The sequence below is a fragment of the Sarcophilus harrisii genome, chromosome 4 (assembly GCF_902635505.1).
Source record: "Sarcophilus harrisii chromosome 4, mSarHar1.11, whole genome shotgun sequence".
Classification (NCBI taxonomy): domain Eukaryota; kingdom Metazoa; phylum Chordata; class Mammalia; order Dasyuromorphia; family Dasyuridae; genus Sarcophilus; species Sarcophilus harrisii.
This window is the reverse complement of record NC_045429.1, coordinates 235,920,010-235,933,325: the sequence shown is the minus strand read 5'-3', so window position 1 is coordinate 235,933,325 and position 13,316 is coordinate 235,920,010. Positions and strand designations below refer to the sequence as shown.

At 35.5% G+C, this 13,316-nt stretch overlaps 1 protein-coding gene across 1 annotated transcript in view; it reads right to left on the bottom strand.

Moving 5' to 3' along the window:
- Window positions 1-13,316, bottom strand: part of SLC17A5 (solute carrier family 17 member 5) — a 63,714-nt gene that overhangs the window by 34,034 nt on the left and 16,364 nt on the right. Inside the window, exons 4-5 of the mRNA XM_031964623.1 lie at window positions 6,924-7,011; window positions 2,805-2,891 (exon numbers count right to left, since the gene is read on the bottom strand). Coding sequence (XP_031820483.1) covers window positions 2,805-2,891; window positions 6,924-7,011 — 175 coding nt within the window. The remainder of the gene's footprint in view (window positions 1-2,804; window positions 2,892-6,923; window positions 7,012-13,316) is intronic.

Below are 13,316 nucleotides of genomic sequence, written 5' to 3'. Positions count from 1 at the left end.
TATTTATTTATTTTCCCTCCCACCCTCCACCCCCTCCCCTAGATGGCAAGCAGTCCTATATATGTTGAATATGTCCTAGTATGTCCTAGATACAATGTATGTGTGCAGATCCAAACAGTTTTCTTGTTGCACAGGGAGAATTGGATTCAGAAGGTAGAAATAACCCGGGAAGAAAAACAAAAATGCAAACAGTTTACATTCATTTCCCAGTGTTTTTTTCTTTGGGTGTAGCTGCTTCTGTCCATCATTGATCAATTGAAACTGAATTAGGTCTCTGTCAAAGAAATCTACTTCCATCAGATTACATCTTCATACAGTATCGTTGTTGACGTATATAATGATCTCTTGGTTCTGCTCATTTCACTTAGCATCAGTTCATGTAATTCTTTCCAAGATTCTCTGTATTCATCTTGCTGGTCATTTCTTACAGAACAATAATATTCCATAACATTCATATACCACAATTTACCCAACCATTCTCCAATTGATGGGCATCCGCTCAGTTTCCAGCTTCTAGCCACTACAAACAGGGCTGCCACAAACATTTTGGCACATACTGGTCCCTTTCCCTTCTTTAGTATCTCCTTGGGGTATAAGCCCAGTAGAAACACTGCTGGATCAAAGGGTATGCACAGTTTGATAACTTTTTGGGCATAATTCCAGATTGCTCTCCAGAATGGTTGGATTCGTTCACAGCTCCACCAACAATGTATCAGTGTCCCAGTTTTCCCACATCCCCTCCAACACTCATCATTATTTTTTCCTGTCATCTTAGCCAATCTGACAGGTGTGTAGTGGTATCTCAGAGTTGTCTTAATTTGCATTTCTCTGATTAATAATGATTTGGAACACTCTTTCATATGAGTGGTAATGATTTCAATTTCATCATCTGAAAATTGTCTGTTCATATCCTTTGACCATTTATCAATTGGAGAATGGCTTGGTTTCTTATAAATTAGAGTCAGCTCTCTCTATATTTTGGAAATGAGGCCTTTATCAGAACCTTTAACTGTGAAGATGTTTTCCCAGTTTGTTGCTTCCCTTCTAATCTTGTTTACATTAGTTTTGTTTGTACAGAAGCTTTTTAATTTGATGTAATCAAAATTTTCTATTTTGTGATCAATAATGGTCTCTAGTTTGTCTTTAGTCACAAATTTCTTCCTCTTCCACAAGTCTGAGAGATAAACTATCCTATGTTCCTCCAATTTGTTTATAATCTCCTTCTTTATGTCTAAATCATGGACCCATTTTGATCTTATCTTGGTATATGGTGTTAAGTGTGGGTCCATGCCTAATTTCTGCCATACTAATTTCCAGTTATCCCAGCAGTTTTTGTCAAATAATGAATTCTTATCCCAAAAGTGAGGATCTTTGGGTTTGTCAAATACTAAATTGCTATAGTTGACTATTCTGTCTTGTGAACCTAACCTATTCCACTGATCAACTAATCTATTTCTTAGCCAATACCAAATGGTTTTGGTGACTGCTGCTTTATAATATAGTTTTAGATCAGGTACAGCTAGGCCACCTTCATTTGATTTTTTTTTTTCATTAATTCTTTTGAGATTCTTGACCTTTTATTATTCCATATGAATTTTGTTGTTATTTTTTCTAGATCATTAAAATATTTTCTTGGAAGTCTGATTGGTATAGCACTAAATAAATAGATTAGTTTAGGGAGTATTGTCATCTTTATTATATTTGCTCGACCTATCCAGGAGCACTTGATATTTTTTCAATTGTTTAAGTCTGACTTTATTTGTGTGGAAAGTTTTTTGTAATTTAGCTCATATAATTCCTGACTTTCCTTTGGTAGATAGATTCCCAAATATTTTATGCTGTCAACAGTTATTCTGAATGGAATTTCTCTTTGTATCTCTTGCTGTTGGATTTTGTTGGTGATGTTTAAAAATGCTGAGGATTTATGGGGATTTATTTTATAACTGCAACTTTGCTAAAGTTATGGATTATTTCTAATAGCTTTTTCTTAGAATCTCTAGGTTTCTCTAAGTATACCATCATATCATCTGCAAAGACATTTCTATGTTGATGATTCTCAAATCTACTTTTTCAGTCCAGGTCTTTCTGCTGAACTCTAATCTCATCTCCAGCTACCAAATCTCAAAACGGATAATTCACAGAAATCTTAAAACACAACATATTCAAAACTGAACTTATCTTCCCCCCACCCTAAACTCCCCTCTTTTTACTTCCCAACTACTGTTAAAGGTACCACTATCCACCTAGTCACCTAGAAATTATCCTCTATTCCTCACTCTTTGTTTTAAAACTGGTACAATTTTTCACCAGTAATTTCATGAAATATATTCTACAAAAACCTAAAAAACAAGTTACTTATGAGATTTTAAAAAATGTTTTAGCTCTAGTAGTGATGCTAACCAGTAGTAGTTATTTTGCTACATGGGTTGAAATTTCTATTGTAATTGTCAAATTTTTACCAAATTAGAAGTTTCTGACATAATCTATTTTAAATATATACCGAAAATTTTTTTTGTATTTGTCTGTGAAGGGAAGTAGGTTTGGACTTGTTAATTCATCCTTATGGGGAACTCTTGGTATAAAAACTTCCTCCACCACTACAGATTTGCAACCTATCTATAATTTCTAATATCAGAGTTATCTAAGGTACCGAGAGATTAAGTGACTTGTCCATGTCCATTATTTTTTTGGTAAGAGGCAGGACCTGAACTCAGGCACTGGGATTCCAAAGCCACCCTTTTATTCACTATGCATATCTCCTCTATTAAAAATTTTTTTTAAATTTATGTTTGCAATATACTTACCAAAAAAGTAGAAGACATAAGTCCAATCCATATAGAAACAAATTATTCCAGACAGTGGAAGTGAGATGACTGTTCCAAGCTGAGCTCCTAGACAAGAAAAAATCATTACAGTGTGTTAAGAATAAATGATCATAGTTGGGAGAAGCCATCTGTTTGAGAAAAACATTAGCACACTGCAGAAAAAAAATGTAAGAGCTATCTCTTGCTTTGTTTCTGCACTATCAATGAAAGCAATTTAAACAAAAAAGGATAGAACAAAATTGATTGAAGGTGTCAACAAGCAATCAAAAATGCAGAAAACCCTTTAATCACTCTTAACAAAGGTAGGGATTCAATCAATCAGCAAGTATTTATTTAAGAGCCTATATGCTAAATAAGACTAATTCAATTAAAATTAGAAGTAAAACAGAAAACCAGGAAAAAATTTTATATCAGATTTTTCTGATAAAGACCTCATTTTTCAAGAATATAGAGAAGTGAGCCAAACTTATAAAAATAAGAGCTATTCTTCAATTGATAAATCATCAAAGGATATGAAATCTTCAGAAAAAGAAACCAAAGCTATTAATAATTCCATGAAAAAAATGCTCTAAATCACTATTGATTAGAAAAATGCACATTAAAGTAACTCTGAGAGTCACCACATACCTATCAACATTAGTTAACATGATAGAAAAAGAAAACAACAAGTGCTGGAGGGAACACTATTGGTGGAATTGTGAACTGATCCAAACTGTTCTAGAGAAAAATATGAAACTATGTCCAGAGGCCTATAAAACTGTGCATACCATTTTGTTGTTCATTTTTTATTCGTTATTATGGTTTGCTTTTTAAGTGTGTTTTTTGTAAAAATCCAAATGTGTCTTTTTTTTTATTAGATTTGTCACTTTCATTTTATTGGGTTGTTTAATCCAATTATATTTAAAGTTATGAGCATATATATAGATAGATATATCTATCTATATATACACATAGGTATATATATATCTAAGAAAGTAATAGAAAAAGTAAAAATAAAGGAGTTTGATGTTTTACTAAAACATAAATTATATTATGAGGCAGTAATTATCAAAAGTATCTAGCATTATGTTAAAAATAGAAAATCTGATCAATGAAGTAAAACTAATGTATAAAGCAGTTTGGTCTTTAATAACTTAAGAAACATCAGGAATTGGAGAAAGAACTTTTATTCAACAAAAACTACTAAGAAAATGGATAAAGAGACTTGACAGAAAATAAGTTTAGAGATGAATTTATATGATTTCAATAATTAACAAGTAAATAATAAACAAGTTAAAAAGTACCATGATTAAAACCTTAAGAGAACGGAAAGTTCTCTATCTCTAATTGTCTTTCAAAGATTTTATTAACAACATTCATTTTAAAAAATTTTGAGTTCCAAAATCTCTCCCACCCTCCCACTCAGCCCCCTCTAAATCTTTTCAAAGTTTTTCATTTTGATCTATTTCTTCTCTAGTTTTCTAAATTTCCTATTTTGTGTTTATTTGTTGGTTTTTAAAATTGTGTTCTAAAAAAAAAAATTGTGTTCTCAGTTCATACTTCCTTTTTCCCCCTTTTAATTAATGTATTTTTTTTTTCCTTTTTCTTTCTTTCTTTTTTTGCTTAGGCAATTGGAATTAAGTGACTTGCCCAGGTTCACACAACTAGGAAGTATTAAGTGTCTGAGGCCAGATTTGAACTCAACTCCTCCTGACTTCAGGGCTGGTGCTCTATCTACTATACCACCTAGCTACTCCTAATGTATATTTTTAAAGATATATTTTTCTCCCTGGAAACTGAGACTACTTTAGCTATGGGTCCTGAAATTTTGTATGTGTATCAAATTATTGTTTCCATGATTTATTTTTTGGCCCTGTCACAATTACTCTTCAGGGCATTATTATGTCCATTTAGGTCTATCTTTTTGGCTAGTTCCCCATATTGTGACTGCTTTTATTGAATTATAGTCTCCTTGATCACCATACTACCTATTTTCTGAACATCATCTTTAGTTCCCTGACACCAGAATGCTGTACTCAATTCCTGTCTCTTCAACTCTCAGAGTTAAGCTTTCATTTTCTATGCTACCATGTGCAGTTTAAAACTCCTCCTAATCCTTTGCTTTCTAGTGTCACCTTCCCCAAATTGAATGTAAGCACTTTGTGAGTAAAAACTGTCTTGCTTGTTTGCATTTGTGTGCCTAGTGCTTAGCAGAGTATCTCACACAAATCTTTCAATCTGTATATAATATATTTGGAATTTCTGTTTCACATTTATTCATAATTTCCTACTGCTCTAGCACATGATCTATTTTGCAAAGGTAATACTCAGTAATATGTATAGTCTTTTTTTCTTCCCGTAAGGCAACATGACTTGGCCAGGATCATGTAGCTAGGAAGTGTTAAGTGTATGAGACCAGATTTGAACTTAGGTTGTCCTCACTTCAGGGGTGGTGCTTTATCCATTGAGCTGCCCCAATACGTATAGTCTTTAATACTCCATTAAGAAGATGCTTATGTTGACTTTATGTTATACACATATTTTTCATGATTAAATGCCTGGGGTAGACACCCCCCAACTCACCATAGGGTTTGAGATCCTTTCGTTACCTTCAACCTGGTTTAGACCATCTACCCAAATGGTTTACTGAGGTGTAGTTGCTATGTATGTTATGGTTTCTTGGAGCCACAGGTGAGAGGTAAATTAGGTGGACATTAAAGGTGGAGAGAAGCCCTGAGGTACTAGTCTTTCCTGTCACACCCTATAGCAACATTGTTCAAATACCAAATATATGCTTGCCCCAAAAAAGCTATTTTATGGAGAACTCACACAGGGCAAGCACTTACAAGGTGATCAGAAGAAGCAATGCAAGGACTCTCATGGTATTTCTAATGACCTTTAGAATCAATTGCATGACATAGGAGACTTAGCACAAGACCACCCAGCATGACATGCCCTCATCAGAGAAGGTGCTGTGCTCTAAGGGCAAAGCAGAAATGAATTAGCCCAAAGGAAAAGTGAAATGTGCAAACTTAAAGAAGTCACTCCAAATGTTTATGTGGACTGTTTGTATCCAATTGTTATGGCAGTTTCCTTTAATTGTTCTGCCTCAATCTTCCTGATGGCAACCCCCCTTCCTGTCCATTAGGATAGAGATAATTAAGGCTGGGAGGCCTGCCTACTCTAGCATTCCAAAGAGCCATAAACTGCAGATGGCTTATGTCAGATACCTAGATGGAATCCTCTGAACCAGACATCCTGGCTCCTAGCCTCCAACTTATCAGGATTTATGTTCCTTCCTTACCCCCAATGGTCCATTCCCACTCACCAGTACTCAAACCCCTTCTGTCTTTGTTTTCCTTATTGCTGAAGCCCTATAAGAATCCCTGGAACCCCTAGCTCCCTGCTGGATGCTTTGAGACACGAGTCCAATATAACCTGTTGGGATCAACATGGACCCTGTTTTGTCCCCAGCAGATCTCTCCCTCTAAATATTAAAAACTCTAACCTTTATCTTGCCTCAGTTTCTCTGACATTACACAATCTATGGCAGAGAATTCCAAATTTGTATTGGTCTGATCACAAACACAATGTATCTCAAGTCTAACACAGTGATGTCATTTTGTTCTTCTAAAATGAAGGACATCAACTTATTATTCAGGATTAAAGTCTGACGTGGAGGTTTTAACAACAACTTAATAAATTATCATAATACTTTTTAACTTCTGACTCAAATGAACACAATATAATATGGAAAAAAACCAACAACTTGTAGGTAGGTCTGCCGAACCAATGGTAAATCCTTGAGAAATAATAAAGGAGCGATACCAAAAGTCCAAACATGGAATGAAGTTACCATTCTCTGAAAGGTCAGAAATAATTTTTTTAATGGATATTAAATGCCAAATCCAATCTTTTTGCCTCATTTGGCATTGTTGCCCACTTCTCCTTAATATTTTTGCCTCTCTTAGTTTCCAAGACACTGCATTCTATAGGTTCTCTTTGAGAACCTTTGCTGGTTTCTCTTCTTTTCATATTCTTTAAAACCTCGCATTTTTCAAAACTCTGCCTGAAACTCTCTCTTCATTGTACACAATTGTTCTGTGGTAATTATCTTACCTGCATATGAAATACTAAGAAGTTTGCTTCTTTCAAGAGGAGGAGCCCAAGAGGACCACATAGCATGCATAGCAGGAAACGTAACACCCTGGACAATAAAAAGAAGCTCTGGATGAAATACGTAGATATTTTGTTTTTATTTCCTTAATAATCACAAATGTCATTGCAAACTTGCTACTCAAGAAATTCTTGAAATAACAATTAGTATAGATTTTCACTAGATCATCATTCAGTTCAACACCATGAGATACCCCTTATGTTGTTAGTGGAATTGCCATATGATGCAGTCCTTTTGTTAATGTAGTAATTAAGCCTACCTCAAGAGCTTGGGGAAAAAAAGGTGTCATTTCATTACAATTTTTCCTAGGAAAAAATATAGCTTCCTATGCATTCTCTTCAAGTTTTAAATACCATAATTACATAATCACCCAGTTACCAAAGTCAGTGCAGTGGAAAGAGTACTTGCTGGGTGTGGAGTCAGGAAGACTGAATTCAAACCCAGCCTCAGGCACTTACTAACTGTGTGACAGGGCAAACCATTTATCTCTTTGTTTGAATTTCTCCAACAGTAAAATAGGGATACTCCTACATCTCAGGATTGTTTTAATGATAAAACACTGAAAATCTTGAAGCACTATACAAGTGCTAGTTGTTATTAAGTACTAAAGAATTACTATTGTTGTGCCAAAGTTCCCTTTTAATGTCCTGACACAGTTTCTCCAATTGTCCTATTTATTCTGCCTCAGGTTATAACCTTTCCCTCTTAATGTTCAATGAGATAAAGGTCTACCTCCCTTGCTCTGCCCCAAAACCCCAGGCTATAATCTTTCCCTCTGAAAAAGATAAAAGTTTTATATCTTTAGGTTATAGACATTCCTTCTTAATGTTTGACAGGATAAAGGTTTATCCATTTTAGATGTCATTAGAATATCAGTAATCTCTCTCTATTGTGTCATCCTAGGGGCCTCCCCACCATTAGGTTATCCCCACCCAGGTACCTCCCCCATTATGTCATTGTTTTTGTTATAAAAAGCTTGCCCTGTGATACTTGAGGGTTGGACCAAGATTCATTTGGTCCCAGTATCTCTCTCCATTTAATAAACTATTGAATTGGTCTTCAATCTCTGTCTTGCTCAGTTTCTCCGGCATTACACTATGTCCATTTTTTTTTTTTTTATAAAAAGGTGATCAGTTAAAAAGAATCTCAGTTTTAATACAACTGGAAGGATGATTAGATTTGTACTGTTTAGCCCAGAACCAGAAGCAATGTATGAAGGTTTACAAAAAACCTGAGAGTTTTAGGCTCTGAGTCAGAGCTGTCCAAAAGGATAATAGGCTGCCTTGGGAATTGGTAGATAGTTCTTGTGATGTTGTTGAGGTTGGGAAGAGGGACCCCAGAAGTTTGGGGTCACAGATTGGTGTCCTAAGGTGTCTAAAAAGAATTTGCAGTCTTGAATCAAGGGGCAAAGTTTATTTGTAATTTTAAAGCCATTACAAGCAGGCTAAGTTCCAAAAGAAATTAGCAAAGAATCCGAAAGAAGGGGATAGGGATAGATTTATACAAAATTGGATCAGAGCTTCATGTTATTTGCTAATTATGGCTTTCAAGTAGATTTGAGGGGTGGTCTCTCAAGAACTTGGTAATTGCTGATCAACAAATTATATTTGCTAATTTTATGGCTTCCAGATCTCAGGAACTTGGTAATTACTGACTAACAGATTATCTATTTGACAGTTAGTAATGTTTGTAGGACTATTCTAAGGCCAGAAGACACTGAAATTGACAGGCAAATTATTAGAACAAGGACATCAGGATCACTAACATATCTTCCCTAAAATAAGGGAAGAAATAGAATTATATTTTACAGTCATTGACAGACGAGCATTTTTAGGTCTAAAGGGCTTCAGAGTCACTGCTGTCTCCCCTACATCAATGTGGTTCAAGGACCAAATGATCTGGTTGATGTAGATATCAGATGAGAGTAGGCACCAAAAGTTGGGGTTCAATCATGTGAAGATTGTGAATTAAATGGGAATTCTCTTTGGCAAAAGCTGGATTTATTTAGGGAATAGGTTACAGACAAACTGAAAGTTTACAACAGACACCAGGAATGGTGGAAGTGCATATGAAAGACAAGTTCCTTCGTGGACCTCAAAATTACCCAGTAGAAAGGGAGTACCCCATGAGGTTGGGGCATGTCCTTAGCTGGCAGGCTAAATCCTGAAAGGGACTTATCCTAAAAGAGTTAGTTAGAGAAGTGGGGTTGGGAATCATAGTGGAATTAGGAGGGATACCATATAGCATGGGAAATGGGAAGAGGAAAGACATCAAGAGGCAGAGTGCCCTGGTGGACTAACCCAAAGGAAGGCAGCAGCCATGGAATGGTCTATAAGTAGATTTTATAGGGAAAATTTAACCTCAGGGACATGATTGGTATTTGTAATAGGACATGGCAAAGTAAGACTTCTTGAGATCCCTACAGAGGGTGATTCTCAAAAGTTTGGTATAACTTTTCAGACTGGACCACTTCCCCAGAAGATGGGACCATGGAACTAAACTGATGCTCTATAACTACTTTCTCCCTGCTTCCCTCAGGGATTAATTCTTTTGCTTCTCTCTGTCAAAAACACCATCCAGGATCTCATCATTTGATTTAGTCTTTAAGCAGAAACTGGCTGACCATTTGTCAGGGATCCTATAGTGGAGAACCCTTTTCAAGGATGCTAGCCATTGAGGTCCCTTGAAAATTTCAAATTTTGCATGGTGTTGTATGGAAAATGTGAAGAACTTAGAGATCAAGCACATATTGATCAGTGACTGTTAGGTAAATTAATTGAAGCCTTAAGGCCTCAGTTTCAGCTTCTCCGGAGTCACATGATTTTAGATAAGACCTGGACTATATTCCATTGCCCAAAGAAGAGATTAAAAAGTATAGTGGCTGAAGAAGCTATACATCACCTTATCTATTGCATTTCACTGACCAAATAGGGGAATAGAGACTTATATAACCAATCACAACATATAGAGGGTGGGATTTGGGGGGTTCTTTGTCTGAAATGTATGAAAACTGTGACCACTCCCAAGGGAATGGCCCTCTTGCTGTGAGCTTCGGCTCACAGAACACAATGGTTGGCTTCTCAAGATTCTAATAAATATTCTGCTTTCTATGAGTGATCTCTGAGTAGTCAATTTGGGTAGGTGTCTTCCACCCAAACAGTATCTTACTAGAGATTTATGTAAAATCTCATTTTGTACTTGTGAAAGGAAAGTGAAACTGTGTTCCCTTTAAAATTATCACTCTGAAACTGTGTTCCCTTTTGATCTGTAAAGAAGGGAGATTGGTGTCTCAGGCCCTCCTGGGAAAGCATATCTCTCAGATAAGTTAAGTGTCATTATTCAATTAGAAATCTTGGTCAAAAAGCACCCCATTGATCTTTTGGGGATGCCAGACTCTTTTAAATTCCAATTGGAGATCTGGGCCAGATATTGATAAGCATCTAGGACTGGGGACTTTGGCTTTCTTTTCAACCTGAAATCTGAGCCTCAAGATTCCTTTCTAAATGGCAACTTCTGAACTCAATCTTTGCAGAATGTCCAAAGTAGGACCCTGCCTGCTGAGAAGGCATTCTTTTCTCAGTGCCAGCCTCCATTTCCCTAATAGGATTTTGCCATTAAAAAAAGTCAGTCTCTTAGCATAACTGGCTTCCTATCCAACAATAAACTTCCATTTTTGACAATTAATATTCCAGGATTCGTGAATTCTTTCACGTTAAACTTGTGCACAGATCTAGTGGGGATTTTCACAACTTTCTGACCGCCACTAACCTCATCACTTGTATGATGTGAATCATACAACTACTAAGAGTCATAACTACTAAGTTATGGCAAAAAAAGATGTTCACTGATATATGGTGTGTTAGTGATGGAGTATAAGTTCTAGGGGAAACAGCAGTAAGGAGGTATCCCTGTCCCTCACACACACTTTAGAGTTGCTTCTGTTCTAACAATCTGTCAATGATTCTAAAGTCTTCTGGCTTTATGATCAAGGATTCTGAGGTGCCTCTGACCTTAGAGTACTATTGTTCTAATATTTTGTCTTCTGGCCTTAGAATAGTCCTGCAAACATTGATGATGGTCAGATACATAATTTGCTAGTCTGTGATAACCAAATTCCTGAGGCCACTCCTCAGTTCTATTTCTAGGCCATAAAATTAGCATATCACTGACAAGAAAAACTGCATTAAATTGTTTCTTTCTTCTTGGATCTTTGCTAAATTCTTTGGGAATTTTGTTTGCTTCATTGGTGTTACAATTACAATAAAATTTGGCCCTTGATTTGGATATAGATTCAAGCCTGCAAATTCTTCTTCTTCTTCTTTTTTTTTTTTATTTAATAGCCTTTTATTTACAGGTTATATGTATGAGTAACTTTACAGCATTAACAATTGCCAAACCTCTTGTTCCAATTTTTCACCTCTTACCCCCCACCCCTCCCCCAGATGGCAGGATGACCAGTAGATGTTAAATATATTAAAATATAAATTAGATACACAATAAGTATACATGACCAAACTATTATTTTGCTGTACAAAAAGAATCAGACTCTGAAATATTGTACAATTAGCTTGTGAAGGAAATCAAAAATGCAGATGGGCATAAATATAGGGATTGGGAATTCAATGTAATGGTTTTTAGTCATCACCCAGAGTTCTTTCTCTGGGTGTAGCTGGTTCAGTTCATTACTGCTCCATTGGAAATGATTTGGTTGCTCTCATTGCTGAGGATGGCCAGGTCCATCAGAACTGGTCATCATATAGTATTGTTGTTGAAGTATATAATGATCTCCTGGTCCCTGCAAATTCTTCTGAGGCACCTTGCAACACTGATCTGCAACCCCCCCAACCTTTTGGGGTCCCTTCTGAACCTTAACAATAGTAACAAAACCCAACATTTATTAAGTATCCACTGAATGAACGAGTAGAATAGCAGTTATTAACGAATTAGGAAGGGAATAGACATTTAAATAGTGCTCAGTATGTGCCAGGCATTGTGCTAAATGTTTTTTGCAAATATCTCATTTGATCCTCAAAAAAACCCTGAGAAGTGCGAGCTGTGACAATTCCCATTTTAGAGTTGAGAAAACTGGGGTAGAGGTTAAGTGACATGACAGTAAGTATCTGAGACTGAATTTGAACTCAGATCTTTCTGCTTCAGCTCCTCTGCTCTATTCAATACTTTTCGCAATAACATCTTATTGCTTCTTAGTGACAAAACCAGGAATACAGAACTAAATCAGACTTTGAGATAATATGGGCTATGTAAATATAAGGGTGTTTGGTACATAGTAAACACTATATAAAAGTCAACTATTAAAATCTAAGTGGGGAAGGCAATACTAAATAAATATCAAGTAGTTTCAGAGGAAAGACTAGAAAACTGGGAGTGGGTGTCAGTAAACCCATCAGTTTAAAAGAATTTAATTACCATCTACAAAACAATGCTTCTCAGATTTACATATCCAATCCTAACCTCTACACTAACCAAGGTTATCACTAACTGCCAGATACAGCACTTGGATATCCTCAAGGTATCTCAAACCAAAACTGACCTTTAAGGAAGGGGTGGGAGAGAACATGATTTTTTGTTAATTTTTTAAAAATTAAAAAATAATAATTTTTTTTTAAATTTAAAAAATAAGACATATCTCTCCCCTCCAAAAAAAAAACACCTCATCCCATTCCTTACAAATTACAAAGGATATATGAAAAAATGTCCTATCTGTATCTAGAAAAAGAACTGATAAATAGAATAGATAAATAAATAGAACAATTTTACATGCATATATAAAACCACACAAGAATACATAAACCTATTCGGGTCTAAAAGTAGTCATGGGGGAGAGGTAAGGCGAAAACAAAAAAGACAGTTACATTGTAATTTTGTTGTTTATTTTAAAGGAACAGCAACTTATACACAGTAGATTTGCAGTTTCATGAACAGTTCTTTTTTTTTTTTTTATAGAAATGCTTGTTTTATTTTATAAATTAAAAATAAAAGTTATTCAGGCAGCTATGTGGCACAATGGATAGAGCACCAGCCCTGAAGTCAGGAGGACCTGAATTCAAATTCGACCTCAAACATTTCCTAGCTGTGTGATCCTGGGCAAGTCACTTAACTCCAACTGCCTCAACAAAAATAAATAAATAAATAAATAAAAAAATAAGTACATTTTATTTCTTTGTCTGCTTACCCCATTTTAATTTTTTTAAAAAAGTATTTTTTAAGTTTGTTTCATATTAATTTAATTTCTTGGGAAATTGTGAATGACATATTCCCTATCAACTGCTGGTGAGGAATGCCACCCTTGAGTATAATAAAATCTATTTCTTATT